This window comes from Rattus norvegicus, chromosome 3 (genome assembly GCF_036323735.1).
Source record: "Rattus norvegicus strain BN/NHsdMcwi chromosome 3, GRCr8, whole genome shotgun sequence".
NCBI classification, from domain to species: domain Eukaryota; kingdom Metazoa; phylum Chordata; class Mammalia; order Rodentia; family Muridae; genus Rattus; species Rattus norvegicus.
The window spans coordinates 125,694,471-125,718,344 of record NC_086021.1 but is presented as its reverse complement, the minus strand read 5'-3'; the positions used below and the strand labels follow the sequence as shown (position 1 = coordinate 125,718,344).

General features: G+C 44.5%; 1 protein-coding gene across 9 annotated transcripts in view; it reads left to right on the top strand.

The window, feature by feature from the left end:
* The window catches only part of Gpr176 (G protein-coupled receptor 176), a 100,423-nt gene that overhangs the window by 72,828 nt on the left and 3,721 nt on the right, over positions 1-23,874 (top strand). For 5 of the 9 annotated variants that reach the window (XM_063283010.1, XM_017591434.3, XM_039104132.2 and 2 more), the window contains one exon: positions 20,583-20,835. In XM_063283010.1, the coding sequence (XP_063139080.1) occupies positions 20,583-20,835 (253 nt within the window). Of the gene's footprint in view, positions 1-1,827; positions 1,913-6,904; positions 7,409-20,582; positions 20,836-23,874 lie in introns of those variants that run through there. The other 4 variants (XM_039104129.2, XM_063283011.1, XM_063283012.1 and 1 more) reach the window with 2 other exon arrangements.

The following is a 23,874-nucleotide window of genomic DNA, read 5'->3' as shown; positions in this document are numbered from 1 at the left end:
AGGCATCACTGTCACAGGCCCTCACTGTCACAGGCCCTCACTGTCACAGGCTTCACTGTCACAGGTTCTCACTGTCACAGGCCTTCACTGTCACAGGCTTCACTGTCACAGGCTCTCACTGTCACAGCCTTCACTGTCACAGGCCCTCACTGTCACAGGCTCTCACTGTCACAGGCTTCACTGTCACAGGTTCTCACTGTCACAGGTTCTCACTGTCACAGGCTTCACTGTCACAGGTTCTCACTGTCACAGGCTTCACTGTCACAGGCTCTCACTGTCACACGCTTCATGTCACAGGCTTCACTGTCACAGGCTTCACTGTCACAGGCTTTACTGTCACAGGTTCTCACTGTCACAGGTTTCACTATCACAGGCTTCACTGTCACAGGTTCTCACTGTCACAGGCTTCACTGTCACAGGCTTCATTGTCACAGGTTCTCACTGTCACAGGCTTCACTGTCACAGGCTTCACTGTCACAGCCTTCACTGTCACAGGCTTCACTGTCACAGGCTTCACTGTCACAGGCTTCACTGTCACAGGCTCTCACTGTCACAGGCTTCACTGTCACAGACTTCACTGTCACAGGCTCTCACTGTCACAGCCTTCACTGTCACAGGCTTCACTGTCACAGGCTTCACTGTCACAGGCTCTCACTGTCACAGCCTTCACTGTCACAGGCTTCACTGTCACAGGCTTCACTGTCACAGGCTCTCACTGTCACAGGCTCTCACTGTCACAGGCTTCACTGTCACAGGCTCTCACTGTCACGGGCTCTCACTGTCACAGGTTTCACTGTCATAGACTCTCACTGTCACGGGCTCTCACTGTCACGGGCTCTCACTGTCACAGGCTTCACTGTCACAGGTTCTCACTGTCACAGGCTTCACTGTCACAGGCTCTCACTGTCACACGCTTCATGTCACAGGCTTCACTGTCACAGGCTTCACTGTCACAGGCTTTACTGTCACAGGTTCTCACTGTCACAGGTTTCACTATCACAGGCTTCACTGTCACAGGTTCTCACTGTCACAGGCTTCACTGTCACAGGCTTCATTGTCACAGGTTCTCACTGTCACAGGCTTCACTGTCACAGGCTTCACTGTCACAGCCTTCACTGTCACAGGCTTCACTGTCACAGGCTTCACTGTCACAGGCTTCACTGTCACAGGCTCTCACTGTCACAGGCTTCACTGTCACAGACTTCACTGTCACAGGCTCTCACTGTCACAGCCTTCACTGTCACAGGCTTCACTGTCACAGGCTTCACTGTCACAGGCTCTCACTGTCACAGCCTTCACTGTCACAGGCTTCACTGTCACAGGCTTCACTGTCACAGGCTCTCACTGTCACAGGCTCTCACTGTCACAGGCTTCACTGTCACAGGCTCTCACTGTCACGGGCTCTCACTGTCACAGGTTTCACTGTCATAGACTCTCACTGTCACGGGCTCTCACTGTCACGGGCTCTCACTGTCACAGGCTTCACTGTCACAGGTTTCACTGTCACAGGCTTCACTGTCACAGGCTCTCACTCTCACAGGCCCTCACTGTCACAGGCTTCACTGTCACAGGTTTCACTGTCACAGGCTCTCACTGTCACAGGCCCTCACTGTCACAGGTTCTCACTGTCACAGGCTCTCACTGTCATGGGCTCTCACTGTCACAGCCTTCACTGTCACATTCTCTCACTGTCACCGGCCCTCACTGTCACAGGCCCTCACTGTCACAGCCCCAGCTCACTGAACTCACAAGCATCCTCACCTCACACTCCACTAGCTCCCAGGGCAGCTCTCTTTTCTCCTTGCTGACGACTGTTTGCTTTTTCAGATCGCCTTCCGGTAGCCACAAATCACAGCATGGCGACCATATTTCCTGATTTCGCTAATTGGACTGAATGGGAGAAGTCGGACTGGTAAACATGGGTTAAGGGCTCTAAATTGTAGGCCATTCACTCTCAAAGAGTTATCAGGGCTGTATGTGGGAGAAAAGTTTAAAGAATTGGAGTTTATCCTTTGTGGAGTAAGAGTAATTCAATGTAACCCTCTGAAGAAGCAATTATTTTGATGTCCCAAAGTGAATGAATTCTGTGATGTCGTTTCGTGATCTCTGGGAATCAGACTCACAATCAGTGAACGTCACCTGGCATGACAGTTGTTTACTACCCACTGTGAGGGAGCATGGCTTGGCACTTTTTTATACAGCATTCATTGAAAACAGTGGTTCTTCAAGGTCACCATTACCATTCTCCCTCTGTGTGTGAGAGAAGTAAGACAGTCCGTGCAATATTGGTTGTAGGACTGGACCTCACTGCATAGCGACGTACAGCAGCAAACGTGCGTCATCTCTCACAGCTGCGGGAGGTCATGGATTTGGTTGTAGCTTGGCCAGGTGCTCCTGGCTCATGGTCCAGATGCTGGCCAGTGATTGGCCAGGGATGCAGGCACAGGAGGGCTTCAGCAGGGGTGGAAGGTCCCCTTGGGCTCTTTCACATGTCTTCATTTCCACCACTCTGAGGACCTCTTAACCAGATCCCTTGGGTTTCCTGGAAGCTTACAGGTGGTTTTTCCCCAGGCGAGTGATTCAAAAGAGAGAGGGCTCCTGTCTTCTGTGGCCTAGCCTTGGAAGTGTCATTGTCACCTTTGACACATTCTATTTAAGCTAGTTGGCCCTATTCTCTGTGAGAGAGGCCCCCAGAGGGACATGAATTGAATACCAGGGAAGTGGAGACCACTGACTGCCTTTCAATTACTTATTGGTTAATCTGTTAATAATTAATTCTTATAAATGCAAATGTTAGTTTGTTTTTTAGGTTGTAAAAATAGAGGTCATTATTACAGCTAGTCTATATAAGAATGGTTCTGACCGGGGTTGGGGATTTGGCTCAGTGGTAGAGCGCTTGCCTAGGAAGCGCAAGGCCCTGGGTTCGGTCCCCAGCTCCGAAAAAAAAGAACCAAAAAAAAAAAAAAAAAAAAAAAGAATGGTTCTGACCATTTAAGTTATACAGAGTTAGCTGGGTATGGTGGCAGAGGCAGGAGGATCTCTGAGTCCAAGGCCAGGTCTACAGAGCTGATTCCAGGACAGCACAACACAGAGAAACCTTGTCTCGAAAAACAAAATAAAACAAAACTGTTATAGAGAGCATGGGGAAAGCCATCCTTAGGGGTTTGCTTATTGTTAATTATTTGTAACTTTTGAGATTATTCATAAGGGAAAGGGCAGTGTTTAGACATTTTGATTTTTGCTGCAGAAGCTACAATTACAAAATTAAAAATAGAAGTAAGTTCACTTTAAGTAGAATTTAATGTATAAATCTTGATCAATGCTACATAAAGATATGGCTTAAATGTCAGTTCTGCCACTTTCTACCAAATTTCAATAGTATATTTGATGGCATTTCTTCTAAGCTCCTCTCCACAGTTACCTGGCAACAGCCAGGTGTGCCTAACTCAGTATAAAAAGGGCTGCCTGCCCCCTCCTCTCTTGCTCCCTTGCTCTCTTACCCTCTTCCCTGTCTCTTCTCCAATCCCCTCCACCCATTCTCTATTGTTCATGGCTGGATGGCTGGCCTCTGCTCCTCTATAAGCACCTCCCCCCCCCACCCCACCCCCGGCTTTGTCTCTGTCTCTACTACCTCCTCAACTCCCCTCTCCATGCCCTAAGTAAACTCTATTTCTATATCATATCTGTCGTATGGGTGGTGCTTCAGGGGGAAGGGAGCCTCACCATGGGCATGCAGAGGCACCCCCTTTCCCCACACCATGCCACACCTCCGCTAAACATATCCCTGGCTTCTTTTCCTTTTTTTTTTTTTTTTATAAAACACAACAATATTAGAAATTGGTGAGTATAGTTTTGGTCAAGAGTAAATTATCAGTTTTAAAACTAAGTAATATGAAACATTAACTTTGGTTGCAGTAAAGAAACAAAGGACGTGTAGTTAGTTTTAAATGTTTAAACATTGCAAGGATTTTAACCCGAAACTTCCTCTTAACACATAAAATGAATGCGTTTGTCCTTTTGAATTTTATTATGAAGATCTTTTCTCTGTTTTTCATTTAAAACAACAGTGAGTGAGTCACGTAATAGGAACATGTTTCAGAATAGACCCGCTTGCCCAAGGCCATCTAGAAGAACAAATCACAAATGAAAATACTTTAACTTCCTAGATAAAAACATTGATGGCACAGAACTCAAGCAGGGGGTTACTTACTTGGCGGAGGCTCAGGGGTCTGTGAGTCAAAGTTTATATGGAAGACTTAGTTAAGGGTGTCACAAGGAGACAGTAGTGGCTTTGCTTCCAACTCTGCTCTAAGACTTGGTCACTAAGTTAGGCTTCTTGCTGACATTTTACCCCCATAAGTTTTTGAATAAGTTGAGACATAATGGGGACAAGGATGTATGAAATGAAAGACCTTGAGCGCTCAATCTTGGTGTACAGTCAAAACTTGGCAAGTCAACCTGTTGATTTAGATTCAAATCCTGAAAGTGGGCTCCAATCTTAGGGGTTAGAAAAGAAAATGGCATATTTTACCTAATTGATCACATACCTCAGTTTTAGCTTTGCCCTTGGATTTTTTTCAGTGTGTGTGTGTGTGTGTGTGTGTGTGTGTGTGTGTGTGTGTGTGTGCGTGTGTGTGTGTGTGTGTGTGTGGTGTGTACGCTCATTCGTGCATGCATGTGTGCATGCACGTATAAGTGTGTCTGCATGTATGCATGTATGTGTGCATGTATGTGCACATATGCATGTGGAAACTAGAGGACAACTTCACATGTCATCCTAAATTTAAGGGTTGCCAGCTTGTTTACTGAGATAATATCTCACCGGCCTGGACCTTGCCAAGTAGTCTAGGTTGGCCGGCCAGTGAGCCCCATAGATCCACCTGTCTCTTCCTCAACACTTGTATCACAGTGGGCATCACTGTGGCTGGCTTTTGTATGTGGCTTCTGGGGACCAAGGACAGGTCTTTTCTACAGTTTTGGGTTTCTACATTTATGATTCTCAACTTTCCATTAAACCTTTTATTTCTACTACCTCATTAACTAAATCTGAGAACATTTTCCATTTCCCTAGTTGATTAGTTCATTGTATAAGGAAATATGTCAACATGAGAAAACTTAATATGGAAAAAGACTACAGAGTGTATGTGCAATTCATATTCATCAAAGAGCTATCCTAAGGGGCTGGAGAAATGGCTCTGCAGTTCAGAGCACTAGCTGCTTTTTCAGATTACTCTGGTTTGATTCTCAGCATCCATATGGTAGCTTACGACTGTCCATAACTCCAGTTCCAGGGGATCTGAAGTCTGGGCACATATATGCAGGCAAAACCACCCATACACATAAAATTGAAGAAATTAAAAAGCTATCAGATATTTAAAACTGCATTACTAATGCCAACTAAAAATAGTGTATCACCACAAAATTAACCTAAAAACCAAAAGATTCCACTTTTCTCTTTAGAACTGTGTTGTACAAAACCCCAGAGGTAGCAACCCAGAAGGCTGGCTTCGTGATGAGTTAGCTCTGACGTATATGTTTAGTATTGCTTTAAGAATGTCACTAGTGCAGCATACGTGAGAGGCGAGTAAAGGGGAGCATTAGCACTCTCAAGGGCAACAATCTAAACAGGCAGCAGCTTGGAAGAGGTATTTCTGGGAATAAAAACAGATAATTTATCTTAAACTTACCTTCGGCACAGACTAGCTTCCAGTGTTGTATAGGAAATGTACTGATTTGCATAAACTTCTTTTGCTGGAACTAATGGGCCGTGGAATGGGCTCTTGTTCTCCTAAGCTACTAGCCCAATCCTGAAAAATGGAAGCTGGTGCTCACTGCACACGACAGTGTTAGGAGTAGATAGAGCAGTCATGCTCTGGTTGAAGCCAAGCTCTGTTTCCATTGATCTTCACAGTTCCATCGATTACCAGGGGAACTGTAGACAGGGACAGGTAACTGTAGACAGGCCGTGAGCTGGTTGGCAGTATAACTTGTTGATCTGGAACTCACTAGAAATCAACATCTCAAAAAACAAAACAAAACAAAACACCAAAACAACAACCACCACCCAAAATCAGGACACTCAGCCGCGTAACATCATTTCCCACCCATGTTAAAGGGCAACCAAGAAGGGCTTGTCTTTTTTGTCTTGGTAAATATTGCCCAATTCCCCAGCAGCTATTCATGTCTGATCTACTTAACTTTAAAAAAACCACAGACCTGGTCATCAGGAGCTGAGAATAGTCTTTCCCAGCAGTGCTATGAGAAACATCTGACTCCTTTGAGAGAAAGGGGGTAGGGAGGAGGGAGAGAGAAAGGAGGAAGAACAAGAGGAGGAGGAAGAGGAGGAAGAGGAAAAGAGGGAAGAAGAGGGAAGAAGAGGAGGGGGAAGAGGAGGAGAAAGAAAAGAGGGAAGAAATGGAGGGGGAGGAGGGGGAAGGATGGGGAGGAGGAAGAAGCAGGGAGGGGGAGGGGGGAAGAAGAGGGGAAGGGCAGATAGGTGTATCTCTTGAGTTAGAAGCCAGCCTGGTGTACATAGTGCAACCAAACAGTATAGGACAGGGCAGGAACTAAGCCTCCAAACCCAAAGGAGTAACAACAACAAACAACGAATAAATAACTCTTGCTTTTGTCATTTGAACTCTGCCCTGATTTTCCCATCATTGGCCATTGTAAGGCAGATGACTGGGCAGTGGCCTTAGGATGCTTCTCTTTCCAGTCTGGTTCACAATTAGCAAGCATCCCTGTTCTCTCTGAAGGCTTGCCTAGTTGCCTCTGGAAACAAGAGAGATGTAGATGGCTCATCTGGAATTCTTCTGTCTATATCCATGCATACAGTCTGTCCTGTGTGGCATGCCCCTTTCTTCCTCCTGTGAGGGAACTTGAGAAAGTTTTTTATGGGAGAAAATGGTGATTTTATAAGTTGTAGCATGTCACTAGTCATTGTACATATGGTGACTTTCACTTCCTTACTTGGCTAGCTAAGAATAATGAGTCCATGCTGTATCCATGGTCATGATATCTGTTTACTTAAACCTTCTTAAGAATCGTGGCAAGAGTAGACTGATGGGAAGTGTAGCTTAGTGGAAGGGAGTAGCTCTAGATTTGATCTTATTTTCTTTATTCATATACTTAATGACATTCATTGGTCGTCCTGGGAAAGCCAGCTTCTAATGGACCTTTAAGATTGGAAATCACTCACTCACAGGATAGCAAACATTTCTCTCTGTCTCTTGTTTTGTAATGGGAAAATAAGAGGTTATACCTTCTCATTTATGTTTTAAACAGGCTAATAATGTTGCATGCTGTGTTTATTTTGAACTTGTAGGAAAATTACATGACAAATAACTGTGATATTCAAATCAACTAATGTGAGAAGGGAAAGGTGGGAGCTGAAACGCTAAAATGTTTGGTAAGTCCTTTGGTGTTGATCTGCATCTCTATGGCCACCATCATCATGAATCTTGGATTCTTAGAAAATGGTACAAAGAAAGGGAACCTTTTGTTCAGTTTTCAGCAAGGAAAATTCAGGCACAGTAAGCCCAAGTTGCCTTAAATAGCTCCTGGAAAGTGCACATACACAATGGCGCTCAGCATGGGGAGGTGAGTGGGACAGAAATTATTCTCTCTGTTGATTTGCTCTCCATGTGCTGCCCTCCTTTCTTTCTTAGTCCTCATGTAGCATCCTGTGCTACAACTTGAGGGAAGGCAGAAGAGATAGAGAGAAGTGCTAGGAACTGCTTTAAAAATTAACTTGCTGTGTGTGTGTGTGTGTGTGTGTGTGTGTGTGTGTGTGTGTGTGTATGTGTGTGTGCGTGCGTGTGTTCATGTGTATACATGTGCCTGCGCATGCTGGCTTTATTTTGAACCTGTAGGGACCTGTGTGACAAACAGCTCCGTGCGTTGGTGTGTGTATGTAGGTGAATGTGTGTGCATGGGCATATGTCTTGGCTGAGAGCATTTGTCCCACAGTGAGTCAGAGAACAAGTTCATGGAGTCTATTCTGTCCTTCATGTGAATTCTGGGATTGAACTCAGGTTGTCCTACCTTTACAGCAAGCTCTGTTACTGCCGAACCATCCCTTGGCTGGCTTTTTAAATACTATTGTTTCTGTCCACTGTCCTGCCCTTTGTTACAGGAATATACTCCCCAAGTGCCTTAGTTATCGGGCTCCTTATATGGTAGCAGTGTGCCAATGTATCCCATCACTTTAAACCGCTCACTCCCTCCAGGGAATTATTGACTCCTAGTACTCTGAGCATTTATTCCATGTTCATATTTTGAGTGTCCTCATGGGACTGTGCTCTGTAAGATATCCTCTCAGTGATGCATGCGTTCTCGTCTTGACCTTGCTCTCAACTTCAGACCTGTCATTTCCATCCAGAGCCTTCCATGCCCTGACCATCTGGTCCCTTCTAGCTCTAGCTCCATCTGCTGCTCTGGTTCATTCAGCTGCTCACTCTGGGACCGTCCTTCTCTGCTGGTCTCCTTCCTGGGGGACAGGAGAAAGTGCTGAAGGACACAAAAATGGTGTGCTAGGGGGAAACCATCTTCCTAGTCATGGGAGAATGACCTCAGATCTGTTAGAACTACGACCCATATCCTGGTTGCTCAGGCTCCCGGCTGTCCTGTTCTTCCTGCTTCCCCTCTCAAACTCAGCCATGAAAAAGGAATGGAATTTGAACTTTTAACTAATGCCACTGTCAGATCGGCCCATCCAGAAGACAAGGAGCAAAATTCCCATTCCAAACCTTGCCCAACCCCCAGCTCTCCAGATGTGTGGGTCCCAGGGGACTGAAGCAGAATGTGCTTTCTTTTCTTAGCCCTCTAATTATTTTACCCTCGAGGCCCTTGGAAATATTTCCAACATGATTTTTTCCTCTCCGACTGCATAATTATAGTTACTGGAAGAGAGGGAGGGAGAGTGGAGCGTGTGAGCACCGCATGAACACTAATTATAGTAGAGCCCCACGTGTCTTTGTTGACTGTATCTCTCCAGCCTGCTCTAACAGCGTGTTGACAACAGAAGCTAGGAAACATTCAGCTTCTTGACTGAGGGCCGTTGTCATCAGTAAGTAGGTCTATAAAGCCAGAGGGGAAAAAAATCTAATGGGTCTGATGAAGTCGTAGGAAGCTTCAAGCTATTTATTTAGGCCTTTATAAAGCAACACTTAATTGTAAAACTCGTGCTTGGTTCAAGCTGGTTGTGATGCTTTAATCCCAGCACTCAGGAGGCAGAGGTAGGCAGATCTCTGTGAGTTCAAGGCCAACCTGGTCTTCAGAGTGAGTTCCAGGACAGCCAGGGCTCTGTAGAGTGAACCTGTCACAAAAAACCAAAGCAAATGACAAAACCAAAAATTAATCAACCAACCAACCAAACATGCTTCATGCAGTGAGATGAAGGCGAGCAGAATTATAGCAGGATACAAGGCTTTTGATGCTTACTTGTTTACCCAGTGGGCATGATTGTATGTATGTATGTATATGGGTGTGGTATAGATTCATGTATGTGTGTACCTTGCATGTGGAGGCCAGAAGAGGCTGTTGGGTGTCTTCCTCCAATCACTCTCTGGCTTATTGCTTTCAGGCAGGGTCTCTCCCTGAATCTGGAACTTTTGTCTCTCCACCCCCACCCCTCTGTTCTGAGGTTTCAGGGATATGCAGGTCCATGCCTTCACTTCTTATTGGGTGCTGGGATCCCAACTCTGGTGCTCAGGCTTGGATTATATTGGAATGTGACTATGCCTGATTCTCTGAAGGAACACGTTGATGTCTTCAAAGACCCCTTCCTGAGATGGCCTGTGTAGTAGATACCTAGGACACGGAACAGCTCACCCTTCTGCAGTCAGCTTGGCTTGTTTGCATACCTGATGATGGGGCAAACCAGACTGCTTCCTTTTTACTTTAAGCATCCTCTCCACACCCGTTGTTTTGATGTTTTCTGTCGCAATAGAAGATTATCTAGTTCGCAGTTGTAGTGGTTGGGAGTCTGAGAGTCTGGTCAGCATTTGGTGAGGGTTTCATGAGGTCAGATAGCTCAGGGTGAAGAGTGGAAGGAAGCAGGTATGAGGAAGAGGGGAGGCACTAGGCTCAAGTCACGGCAACACGCTCTGCCCTAAGGCAACCCAGTCCCAGGAAGGCATTTCCACGTCTTAAGGAAACAATCACCTCTTAACGGTCCTCAATGCTGTTAGGTTGCCAAGTAACCCTTAACACAATGTCTGGTACAGACAGACTGTGTAGTTCACAGCACCTGTGAAGAGAAAATAGAGCACGAGGTCCTTAATGGCTCTCACCGCTGTCATAGATATACAGGGCAGGTGATTCTGAGTTCTTTTCAAAGAGTAACGTGCTTTCTGGGAAGGCTGCGGCCAGCATGAGAGACCAGAGAAGAAGGTATTTGTAAACCACAAAACCTTGTTGTTTAGACTAGTTCATAGTCATAATCTTGACTGTTTTTTTTACCTTGTTCATTTATGTATTGAGGGACCCAAGGGGCTATTCGAGGGCCTTAGACTGAAAGAGTAAAAGCCACGGCCATCTTGATGGCATTTGCTTTACCATTTGGAAACTGTTGCTGCTCGGACCTCTGTGCTTACTGCGCCCTTACCTAAAGCCCTTTGTATGACCTCTTGGGAGATGATCAGACAAGACCATTATTGGAGTCCTTTTTTATATTCTTGGGAATTACAACAGTGAATCTCATTACTACTTTCTTGAATTATTCATTGGGAACGAGTACTCGAAGAAGGAGAAGAAGCAGCCATCCAAGGCTAAATTGGAAAGATGCTTTTCATTCAAAGTGATAGCTTAAAATCCACCATGAATTTTAATATACTCACTGTGTAGCTCTCTCCTGCTAATTCAATTCCTGCTTAATTTGAACTCCCTGAATCTTTCTTAAATGAAAGGGTGCCTGAATCAAATTAATTGTAGCTGAAATAACATAATTTTGTCATGATAATAGCGATCGGCTTAAGTAGTGTAGGGCAGAAATTAGGCAGTTTAATCATAAGATATAGCAAATTGACACTTTATTAGTGAGGAAAGGGCCCAAATTTCAAGTGAGGGGAGTAGAATGAATTGTGTTGAAAACCACCAGGCATAACTGTCTGGCTATAAGCTAGCTCTCCCTCACATGCTTGTTGGTGCTCAGAGTTCTACCAATATCAACAGCAAAAGATCCACTTACCACCTCGCCAGCATTGGCCTTCTGGGTAGCTGGGAGATTTATCTGAATAGATTAAGAGGGGACAATTTTCTAAATGACCAGAATAAGACACAATCTTTAAGCCTTCCTTTGGTGATGTGAACTTTGAAAGGTGCAGCTGCCATGGTTGATGCCCCATCTCCTCTCCACCGTCCTGGGGTTGACCCAGCTCAGCAGTGTCCTTCAAATTTTCTTTAGGGGTCATTTGTTTCTCTACACCAAGGAAGTTCTTTCCTCCTGTCTTGTCTCTCCCTCACTGTCCCTTTGTGATCAGTCTCCCTTTCTGGTGAGTGAGAGTTCCCTTTAAGGGTTTGGGTCAAGCAGAACATGTAAGGGTTCAGAGTAAAACAGGCTTTCGAATCTTAATTTTGCTTCAGTTTCACTGTGTCCCCTTTAAAACGTTGGTGTTTGAGGCATAGCATTTGACATGATGATCTTAAAAGTGGGGCTTCAAAAGAAGATTAGGCCATGAGGACTGCTCCCCTCCAGTTGGGAGCACAGCTCTTGTAAAAGAGACTTACATGGTGATTGGCTTACTTGCCTTCCTACGTCACACCTACCTCCTCCAGAGGACACAGCACGGGCAGCCATCTTAGAAACAGAGCAGCCCTGGTTAGATAACTAACTGACGTGTGCCTTGATTCTTCATTTCTATCCTTTCAATAAGAAACAGTCTTGCTTGAATCTTTATTTTGTGTGTGTGTGTGTGTGTGTGTGTGTGTGTGTGTGTGTGTGTGTGTGTATGAGCACATATGCCATAGTGGATTTGTGGAACTCAGAGGATATCTTTCAGAAGTCACTTCTCTCCTTCCACCATGGCATTCCAGAATCAAACTTAGATAATCAGGCTTGAGTAGCAAGTTCTTTTACCCACTGAACCATCTCAAGACCAAATTTCAGTTTTTTTGGGTTACTTATTTCTTTTCTAAACAGCTTGGTCTGTGGTATTGTCACCATCAAATGGCTACTCACCCTCACAGCCTCAGGGAGCCTCTACTTAGGTGCACTAGTGTACTTAACCTTCATCAGGAAGAAAGAAGAATTTTAGGGCCACTCAGAGGGCGGCAAGTCAGTGAGTTTATTGATTAAACAGAAAGATAAGATGCTCGTGCACAGAGTGAAGTGTGCGCATTAGGAGAGAAATGCACTCAAGTGGCTCCAGAGTAGCTTTGCCTGTGTGATTTGAGGGCTTATGAAATGGCCTTGGCAGATGGTAGGGAGAGAATGTGCGGCTATGCTCAGCCACAGAATTCTGTCCTCACAGAGACCTCCCTTTAGGTACCTTGTGCAAGCTAGCAGGTGAAGGCAGTGCCATTAAAGACAAAACATTGGACAAATAGACTCTTCCTCTTGAAGGGGTTGAACTTAAGATAGAGTTCTTTCATTCAAACCTTTTTACAACCTTATTTGTGGTGGTTCTCAGAACAGGAAGCACAGCTCATCTGTAGGTGGATAGGCACGCTGAAATTCCTTGGTGTCAGGCAGTTGGGAGATGGAAATCAGAACCAGGAGAGTGGCAGCAGTAGTGGTGGTGGTGGTATTGGTGGTGGTGGTGGTGGTAGCAATGGTGATGGTGGTGATGGTGATGGTGGTGGTGGTGGTGGTGGTGGCAGCGGCAATGGTGGTGATGGTAGCAATGGTGGCAGTGGTGGTGGCAATGGTGTTGATGGTGGTGATGGTGGTGGTGGTGGTGGTGGTGGTGATTGATGGTGATGGTAGTGGTGGTGATGGTGGTGATTGATGGTAGTGGTGGTGATGGTGGTGGTGATGGTGGTGGTGGTGGTAGTGGTGGTGATTGATGGTGATGGTAGTGGTGGTGGTGGTGGTGGTGATTGATGGTGATGGTAGTGGTGGTGGTGGTGGTGGTGGTGATTGATGGTGGTGATGGTGATGGTAGTGGTGGTGGTGATGGTGGTGGTGGTGGTAGCAGTGGTAGCGGCAGCAGTGTTGTCGGGTGGGTGTTCCTTTCTCATGTGCCCTTCCTTTGCCAACTAGCTCTCTTGCCTCAGTGGTCTGCTACAGCAGTAAAAAGGACCAAGACGAGGTCTAGGATCATTTCATTGCACTCTGGGTGATAAGCATGGGGCAGCCAGGTATCATATTTTAAATAAAAGATACGCAGAATTGGAATGTTTGAGTTATTGATTATTTCTCACCAGAGGCAATAGGGATTGACTGCTTTAGTCAAGTTACCTTTGCATCTCTACACTTTAAATGGACTGAACTCGGTTTCATCCTTCCTGTCCTCTGGCAGTATGTATTTGCTTATTTATGTATTTTATAAGTAAATAACCAACTTGAAGAAAGAACATCAGTGTAAAGGAACACAGAGTCATGCTGAAAGAAAACGGAAAAGTGTCCTTAGGGTGTTTTGACTTCCCAGTAATAGGGTTAAAAGGAATGAATAGTGTTCTTTAAATTATTATTAAAATTCTTGATTGCTTATCTTGTGAGAAATTAGAGGACTGCCTGCTACCTATGGGAAGATAATGGATATTGCCATTTTTAACATTAAAAAGAAACAAAAAATATTCTTATAATTGCTTTATTATTTGTAATATATCCTTGGCCAAATGACATTGTGTCGCCCCCTCTGCCCCTCCCTGTCCCCGGAGTTCTTGAGATGGCTCAGTGATTACGAGTGCTTACTGCCTCTCCAGAGGGCCTGAGTTTGGTTCCCAGCATCCACATCGGGCAACTCACAACTCTCTGAACTCCAGCTCCAGATGCTCCAATGCCCTCTCCACTGAGACAGCCTGTATTTGTTACATAACAGAAATTAAATGCATGGAAAACATTCATAAACATAAAATAAAGTAAAAACATTACATATTTATTATTTATATACCTATATACTATTATTTATGTATTTGCTTCATATTATTTGCAAGACATATATGTCAATTATTTATGTATTTATTTTCTATATTATATATTATGTGTATAATTTTTATTTTATAATTTTAATATACTTATGAAACATATTAATAAAATAAATATAAATATAATTAAAATATTTTAAAAGGCTATTTGAACAAGGAATAAAGGAGTAGGCCCAATAAAAGGGAAAGTTAACACATCCAGGAACGGATATAGTAGCATAACTTGAAAGAAACTACAAGCACATAAAGAGGATTGGATTATAGACAGGAAGAAAGCCACAAAAAATAGCGGTGTTGGAATACAGAATAGGTTGCTTGACACTGCTAAAATACTGTCTTGGTCAGGGTTTCCATTGCTGTAAGGAGACACCATGATCAAGGCAACTCATAAAGGACAACGTTTAACTGGGGCTGCTGAGAAGGTGGCAGACATGGGCAGACATGGTGCTGGAGAAGGAGCTGAGAGGTCGACATCTTGGTCCAGAAAGCAGCCAGGGGAGAGACTTGTCGTTTGCACTGGGTGGAGCTTGAGTGCTCAGAGACCTCAAAGCCTGCCTGCACACCTATCCCAACAAAGCCACACCTCCCACGGGCCAAGGATATTCAAACCACCACAAAAGTTGGGTTTGATTACCTCTGATTAAGATTTAATAAGATGCGGTCCCCAGCTCCAAAAAAAAAAAAAAAAAAAAAAAAAAAAAAAAAAAAAAAAGAAAAAAGAAAAAAAAAGATTTAATAAAATGGCAGGCGATCTGAGGAATCTCTCCCAGTTTGTAGAAGGAGGTAACTGTTGAAGATGTAAATGACATAAGCAATGGGTGAGGTCTGATGCACATCCAATATAGTCCATGAGAATAAATAGGAAGGTAGCAGTACAGAAGTAAGAGACTGAAGCCAGGCCCGGAATAGGCTTTAATCCCAGCTGCTTGGCAGACTGAAGCAAGAAGATCACAAACTCAAGGTCTGAGCTCCAGAGCCAAGTTCAAGGCTACCCTGGGCGACTTGGTGAGACCCTGCCTCAAAACAAAAATGGCCGTGGATGCGGCTCAGTCACAAGCTTGAGGACAGGAGTTTTCATCTTCAGCATCCATAAAAAGCTGGGCATGGTGGTACACGTCCCCAATCCCAGTGCCTAGGAGAAAGAGATAGGGGGAAGAGGTGTACTACTGGAGTTCATTGGTCAGGCACTGTCTCGATCGAGGAGTGATCACACACATACACACATGCACATACAGACATGCACACACACCTGGGCATGCACACACATGCACACACAAGCGTGCATACAGTACAATGTCCTGGAGATATATAGTTTGGTACAGCATTTGACTGACATTTAAAAGGGTCTAAATTTAATCCTCAGTACTGTGAAATCTTAATAATTAACAAATAAATAATGATAAAAACTGTCCTCAAGTATACAGAGAAATCAGTTTTCTCATGGCATTTGCAGAGGTCATTGGACACACACACATATACACACACACACATGCACACATACAGAGAAAATTTGCTCATAGGAATTTCTCGTCAATACATAATCACGTTGGTTTTCCATCCCGCTTTGTATAATAATGGAGTATTAGAAACAGCTTCGACAAGCCCACCAGTATACAGTAGATAAGTTAATGGGGTGTAGCTTGAAAAGCACTATTGCCTTATTTAGCTGGCAAGATGATGATATGTATTTGCTTTTACTTATTGTTATAGGAACATAGCCCACATGAGGACACGATCTTGTACAGTATGCATAGTTTGATACCAATGGCACAGACAGAAGCACCTATCTGTGAAAAGCATTCCTAATGTTTTCAGTAGGTAATCGCTGGGTGGTTTTACTTCCTACTCTTTTTTTTGTAGGCTTAAAAAAAGATGTGTGTATGTGCACACGTACAGGCCATCTGCCTGCAGGTACCCATATACTCAGGCCAGAAAAGGAGTTACTCCCTAGACTGGAGTTACAGCAGTTGTGAGCTGCCTCTCATGGTTTCTAGGAACCCATCTCTGGAAGAGCAGTAAGCTTTCTTAGTGGCCCAGTCATCTCTTCAGCCCTTGTTCTTTGTATTTATATGCACTGTCTGTATTTTAAAAATTAGATCTACATTAGCTTGGTAACCACTTAAAAAGGCCTTTCGTTGGGAAACAAGGGAAACCTGAAGTTCCAGACTAGAAGAACCTAGAGCAGGCCTGATGGCTCCTAGGCTGCAGCAACCAGAATGGCACCCTGGGAAGCAGGCCTCTAGGGTGGCTCTCATTCTGTCAAGCAGTCTCCTCCCCTGTACAGCTTTTAGTGAGCAACTGCCCCCACCCCAACTTCCTCTCTTCTGTCTAAAGCAAAGTAGATAGTTCCAGTATACTGAAGTCACTCCATGAAACAGGGGTGCTAGGAATAGATCTATTAAAGCTAATTAAAATCTTCTCATATTTTCTGGTTGCCCAATGGGTCAGTTGGGAGAGATATAAAGTATCAAAGAAGGTTGGTTAAAAAAAATTAAAATTGGGTCTGGTGTTGCTACTCCCAAAGGAAGAGCTGCCCCTGTGGCTGGAGGTCGACCCGCACTGAAGAGGAGTCAAGCTCCACCCTGATTCCTGATGGGGAAGGATTGCTCCAGGCTCCATGGATGCTTGGTTTTAGAGTTCTCTGAGATTTCTGTGTTTGCCTTTATGTTGTGAGAGTGATGTGCATTTCTCTTTCTCTTTAAGGAATCCTGAGTGTAGTGTTCCTGAGGTGCTGGGTTTGGTGAAGCTAGGAGTGAGTGGTCATGGTTTCTCCATCCAAATTTCCTGCTGGGCACATGAAATTGGAGATTTCCAGACTCTCCAAGGTTCCGATGCAGTAGAGTTAGATGTGGGGGCTCTGCACTTTACAAGGTTCCAGGTGACCCCAATGGTCATGTAGGTTTATGAACTATGAATTATGGGCTTGGGGCTGGAGACTTGGTGACATATGGTGACTCAATAAGGAAACATCACCAGTGTTGTTTACACACACACACACACACACACACACACACACACACACACGCACACACGCACAATCGCGTACACGTGTACACACACATTCCCATTCATTCAGGATAAGAGTTGCTTTCACTGATGCCGACTGTCAACAAGTTGACAAGCAGAACAGTAATGACATGTGGGCATCTTCCTGATTCGGAAGGTCTCTCCAGGCATGTCTTACATACATGTGGCTCAGCAGTATTGGGATTTGACTACAGATCTGACTCAAACCACCTCAGAATGGATGCCCCAAGTGCTGAGGTGCCCAGCAGCCCCAGAAGGAGGCTTAAATATGGGTGTGACAGGGTTAAAATTATGGACTGAAAATCCAAAATGTATGTTGTTTAAAATATACAGATTGTGGGGCCACTGGGAAATGACTCAACTGGTAAAGGTGCTACCTGCAGAAGCTTGGAGACCAGAAGTTTCATAATGGTGGCTGACCATCATATATGCACCGGGCAACCCTATCCAACACAGGTGCACACGCATACACGCACACACGCACACACAGCCCATTTAAAAAAAAACAAGAAAATCCTCGGGATTTTGGTTCTCACCAAGGGAGCAGTTTATTTATGAGAAGTCCCTCAGGGGATAAAGATACCCCTAGCAGTGAAGATCAAAGACACTGCAATGTGTATCTTCCAGTGGGCTCTTCCATCAATAGATCTGAGCAGACTTTTAGGTCCTGCCTGTAAAACTATGTAAAGAAGGATGCTTTGGTCAGACTCTAATCTGTGTACCAGTGAAGAAAGGTTTCCAAATGGGCAGGGGGATTCCCATAAATCATTATTGTTCAGCTTATCACCACAGTGACAGATGGCATCAGTATAAACAACTCTTAGCCTGAATAAATGGGAGTGTGTGTGTGTGTGTGTGTGTGTGTGTGTGTGTGTGTACACACTGTTGATGTTTTCTTATCGAGTCACCATCACCAAACTAATACAGAGTGCTGTAGAGAATTCCTGGAAACAGCTGGCCCTAGCTATTTTACATTGTCTAGAAGATCACAGAACATTGTGTTTGAGAACTTGGCAATAAGTTCTGTACACGTTCAGAGAGCAAGGCAGCTCCTTGGAGTGACCCTGTCTGGAGCTCTGGATATGTTGTGAACTGCTTAGCAGCACCATGTCCTTCCCACAGTGCGTGGCTGTGCTGTCAGATTGGCTTATTAGCAGGTATCCTCCGGGCAGGTACACAAGAGCAAGCAGTGTCCTTAGGGGGATGACCAAGTTACGGAATGAACCGAGGCAGGACAGGCTGTGAGGTACATCTGAAGATGGGCCCTGGGCAGCTTGACGGGCTGCAGGCTCCGTGTCTAGGAGTCCGAGGGTTGAATTCAGAGCCTTTAAAATATACAAGCTGTGGGGCCAGTGCAGTTGTAGGTCCTCGGTCCCAAACAGGCCTCCACCCAGTATGTCACTGTGACTCAGATTAGTTTGGAAACGCTGATGATGAAATACATACCCCCCCAAATGGATAGCTTCACTGCAGGGACTGTCTGCCCAGGCAAATTTATAAATTCATTTATAAACAGTTGTTTATAAGATGCCTACTCTCCTAATATTGAGCTGTGTGTGGACTTGTAACTGAGCAAGGGTGATATATTTTTCCTCCAATGAGAGAGAAACTAATGGCTAATAATAATCAGGGATGTACTGTAAAGGAACAGTAGGGTATGGTAATGATGTACAGTGGAGGAGGGAATGCAAGGGTTTAAAACAGAGAGAGAGAGAGTCAGAGCCTTTTGGAGGAGACAGTATTTAGACTAAAACCTGGATTAAGAGGAACCAAATGTATGAAGAACATTCTGGGCAATCTAGAAATGCTGCACAAAGACACTCAAGAGCAGCCAGAGAGCTGACATCCTGCAAACCAGAGGAGGAAAGGTGCGAGGTTAGAAGGGCAGACACCAGACTGTACACACAGGTCCTGGAGGCTGACACATCGAGAGAGCGATAGATAAGGAATCAGGCTTGGCTGGAAATAGGAGTCTGGAGAGAGGAAAAGGCTCCTTTGGGACATGAATCTGGGGTCATCAGCATTTTGATGGGAAGTCACGGGAACAGGTGGTCTAACTAGGAAGATGCTGTATGTAGCATCAGTGACTAGAAAGACCAATCACAAGCTGAAGGAAGTGGGAGGGTAGGAACAAACTAGGAGAAAGTAGGCTGTGGAAGCGGTGGCAGCCCTGGGAGGAGAGCCATCAAAGAGAGGTGCTTGATGAGGCCATTGTTATACAAAATCTAGAATTTCACGGTCCTGTGTTTGGGTCGCCAGTTACAGGTACTGGTGGGTGTTGGTGTTTGTTTTGTTTTGTCAACTTGACACAAACAAGGGTCATCTGGGAAGGGGGCAACTTAACTGAGGAAATACTAACATCAGATTGGCCTGTGGCAGCTCTGTGGGGCATTTTCTTGCTCACTTGTAGGGGGCAGTGCCACCCACGGGCAGCAGGGCTGGGGACGGGAAGGTGGCTTATCTTGAGCCTGGAGAGCAAGCTGGTAAGCAGCACTCTTCCAGAGTTTCTGCTTCAGTTCTCGTTTCCCAGATGACACACCCGGGTTGTTTCTGACCGTGGTGTGTATGAGAGCAGCAGAAAGCACGTGAATTACTGCTGGTGCCTCAAAGCACTTCAAATGCGAACACTTCAAACTGAGGTAGTCTGGAATTTTTTTTTTTAAAGCAATGCTCAAAAAGGCACACTGGATTTTGAAGACAGCACAAAAGCAGGAATGTAAAAATATTTTATCTACAATTTATCGGTAACGATGTGTTGAATCATACATGTATTTGGGATTAATTGGGTTAAACAAATCACGATGTTTAGGATTAGCTGGGCTAGATAAAAATACACCATTAAAATTCACTTGCTTCCCTCTGTGAGTTACTAGAAAATTGTAAATTATGAGTGTTACCTGTCCTGTGTGCTCCGCGTGGAGAGCTCTACACGTGGAAGCCACTGGCAAATTTGAGAAGAGTAGACTTCATGATGGGCGGGGCCACCAGCTGGTGCAAGCACAAAGCCCTAGGTCTGAATTACGAACTCTTTGTAAACTGGGTGTGGTGAACACACTCAGAAGGATCAGAAGTCTAAGGTCATCTTTGGCTAAGTCACTAGTTCAAGGCCACTGTGAGCTACGTGAGACCTGGCCTTAAAAGAAAAAATTAAAATAAAAATAGACTCCCTGAGACCTGACTGATTAATTGTTATATTGCTGATAAGACTGTGCCATTATTGCAGAGTATCTTTTACCTGGAATTAAATAGCAACGTTGCACTGAAATTTCATGTAGAATTTTTGGTATGTATGTGCTCTAATAATTTTGCATAAAATGATACTATATCCTTGAATAGCCTTGAAATGAATTCTTAACACGTTAAGATATTTAACCCGTGTTTACCTTCCCTTTTTTTTGGGTCATTTTTCTTCTTTATTTAAATCCTTAATTCACTTTTCCCTTTTTTTTTTTTCCATATCTGGGCAGGGAACTTCACGGTGTTATGGTCAACCTGCCGCACGACCGTGTTCAAATCTGTCACCAACAGGTTCATTAAAAACCTGGCCTGCTCCGGGATTTGTGCCAGCGTGGTCTGCGTGCCCTTCGACATCATCCTGAGCACCAGCCCTCACTGCTGCTGGTGGATCTACACGATGCTCTTCTGCAAGGTGCTTAAATTCCTACACAAGGTGTTCTGCTCGGTGACTGTCCTCAGCTTTCCTGCCATTGCCCTGGACAGGTAACCGAGTTTATTTACCTTTTATTTGTGCATGTGCGTGTGTGTAGGTCTGAAAAGGGCATTAGATTTTCATTCCTTGGAGTTGGAGTGACAGGAATTTGTGAGCAGCTTGGTGTGGGTGCTATGATCTAATCTTGGGTTCTCCAAATGAGCAGCAAGTGCTCTTAGACAAATGCGTGGCCATCTCCCCTGCACTGAGATTTTGTTCTTGGAAATGTATTGAAACATGCGCATCCTAATGTGAATGACAAGTAGTTAATACTCCATGTGCTGGTTTCTTTCTTAGTTCGCTTGTGACATCAAAAAGAGAATGTGTCTAAAACACAATCTTAACAGGATGAGTGGGACACCCATGGACCATCTTGGGGGAAGGCCTAGGAGTCAGGTTTATACACCAGGGTGCTGCTGGTCCATGGTGCTGTTCCAGCCTGGTCGGGTTTGATTGGTATTTGCACTTGGGTCTGAAGTGACATGCTCATCTGGTTGGTAACTTTGCAATTATGGCTCTTTGATGCAGGGTGCAAGCATTTCTGGAAGAGGAGGGGGATGATTCAGTGGTTATTTAAGGGATGGTTAGATGGCCCAGAGGACCCAGAATTCTTCTGGAGGAATTGGTTCTGGAGTTTCACGCTGCCCTATTGGTTCTTTTCTCTTTCATCACCTTCATCGGGTGTTTGGAAATGGATGGAATGCCTCAGCTACTGCCGTGTCTCCTGACTTGGACAGCAGAGCGCTTGCCTCAGTTTACCTTCTGATGGGGCTGCGATGCTCTTATTTCCGTTGGGTCATTTCATCATGGAACTCCCTTCTGCCCTGGTGGAGTCCTTTTTTTTTTTTTTTTTTTGCTTTTGTAAGGTGGTGTCTCTCTGAGTTGTCTAGCATAGCTTCAAACTCCCAGGGTAGAGGGATCCTCCCGCTTCAGCCTCTCTATAAGCTGGGACAAAGGTGCCTGTCCCCACACCTGGTGTTAGCCAAAGACTAGTTCTTCACTTTTACATCATGGACTCTCTTTGTTTTTCAGCAAGTTTTTGAAAATAGCTTTGGGATATAGATTACGTGTTATAAAAATCACCGATTCTAAGATTCAAGTCAACGAGCTTGAATGTGTTCTTTGAACTGTGCCTGCACTACAGTCCGGTGTCAGGGTTTCTGTAACTTTCCAGAGAAACCTCATGCTGGGGAGTCCTTGCTCTCATATGCGCCTTCCCATTCCTCAGGCAGCCCCAAGTCTGCTTCCCAGCTCTGCCTGCCTTTGTGGGGCAGTTCATGTAAGAGGAGTCACGCAGCCCGGGGTCTTTTGTTTCTGGCCTCTTTCACTTAGCCTGAATCCCGTTTGTTTTTTATGGGCACATAAAAGTCCATTGCAGGGCGGGCCTACCACAGTTTGATTATTCATTTACCAATTGATGGTTATGTGTTTTCCACTTTTTGGTTGCTATGAATGCTGAAAGATTTTTTTTTTTAATTTTAGATTTAAAAATTTTACCTTATGTGTATGTGCATTTTGTCTGCATGTATATGTGTGTTTTGTATGTATGTATCTGGTGCCTGCAGAGGTCAGAAGAAGATCCCTTGGAACAGGATCAGTTGTGAGCTGCTATGTGGGTTCTGGGGAACTAAGCTCAGATCCTGGGGAAGAGCTACAGATGTTTATAACCACTGAGCCATCTCCCCAGACCAATGTGGGAAGCTTCCAAAGAACAGGACTTCTAAAGAATGGGATCATATAATTGTTGTTATACCATAGATCAACACAATGGCTTGTTCTGTGTAGGCTCTGGATGTTAGACAGCGAAATATAAAAGCAATTTAAAAAAATCCCTGTTTTCCTCCTGGCTGATAAACCATTGCATTTAAAAACCATCACTCATACAAAAAAGGTAAGCAAATGCTTTAGTAGTAAAACTAGGTTGATAAATTCCTAGTTTATTATTCAGAGACACAAGTCACTTGCAGACATCAGTGAGGTGCACTTGAAGAAGGAAAAGGGATCGTTTCTTTACATCTATTTGCTTCGTGACACTAAGACGGCAAGTTAATTAGGAGGCTTCCTGCACCCTCTTCTTAGAGATGCACACACTGAGAGCATTTTAATTCTGATGAGCTGTGTGCACATCTTACAGTTTATGTCCCACTGTGTAACAGGATGGGAAAATGAAAGGCTTTGAGCAGATGGCAACCAGAGCCAGGGCTCTCCTAGGCCCATTTTCATGTGTGAGAATGGTCTCATCGGATGTCTATAAAGTTGTGACTGAAAAAGTTGATCTGTATTCAGAGCCAAGGTATTTTGAGAACATGCATTGTTCGTATACAATCTTTTCTTTTCTTCCACGGGGACTAAATAAGTAGACCTCACTTCACACTGCTCTGCCCTTCTGGAATCACCCATGGCCTGTGTGGTACTTGTATCATGTCTGCATCTTGGAAAGTTCCATCACTGTTTACCGTTGGACTCCCCAACAGTGCCACTTTCTCTGATAGTTTCCCAGGTATCCATACATGCTCTGGGCCAACCACCTACACTCCTCTTGGAGTGCAGAGAGGATCCTGCTAACTCTTTAAATTTGGAACTTCGCTTGGCCCAAGTGTGCCCACAGCATCTGTTGTGGTTTATTCTCATCTGTCCCCTTAAATGAGGGACTGCTGTCAGGTTAGGAAGATCAACTCCAGTGTTGGCTGCCAGCAGAGCTAATATGAAACATCTCACCACACCTCTGGTGGCAGCCCCAAGGTGATGGGTATGGTTGTGTGGTCGAGAAACTACTAAATCTCCCGTGTCCCGGATGATATGAAAACAAAGTACATTTGGAGTTCTTCTTTGGTAGCTACAGAATGATTAGATTATAGCTTGGAAGGAGGAAAATCCTATATGATTTTAACAATGAATTAGTTGTGCAGATGTTTCAGACCTGCTGGTTGCTCTTAGAGTTATAATAACTGGCTGCTGGGCAAACACCATGTGATTGGCTGTATTTGAGATCCATCATTCATCTGGGTGTTTTTAGCCATAAGCAGCCTTAGAGGCTAATAATCTGTGTA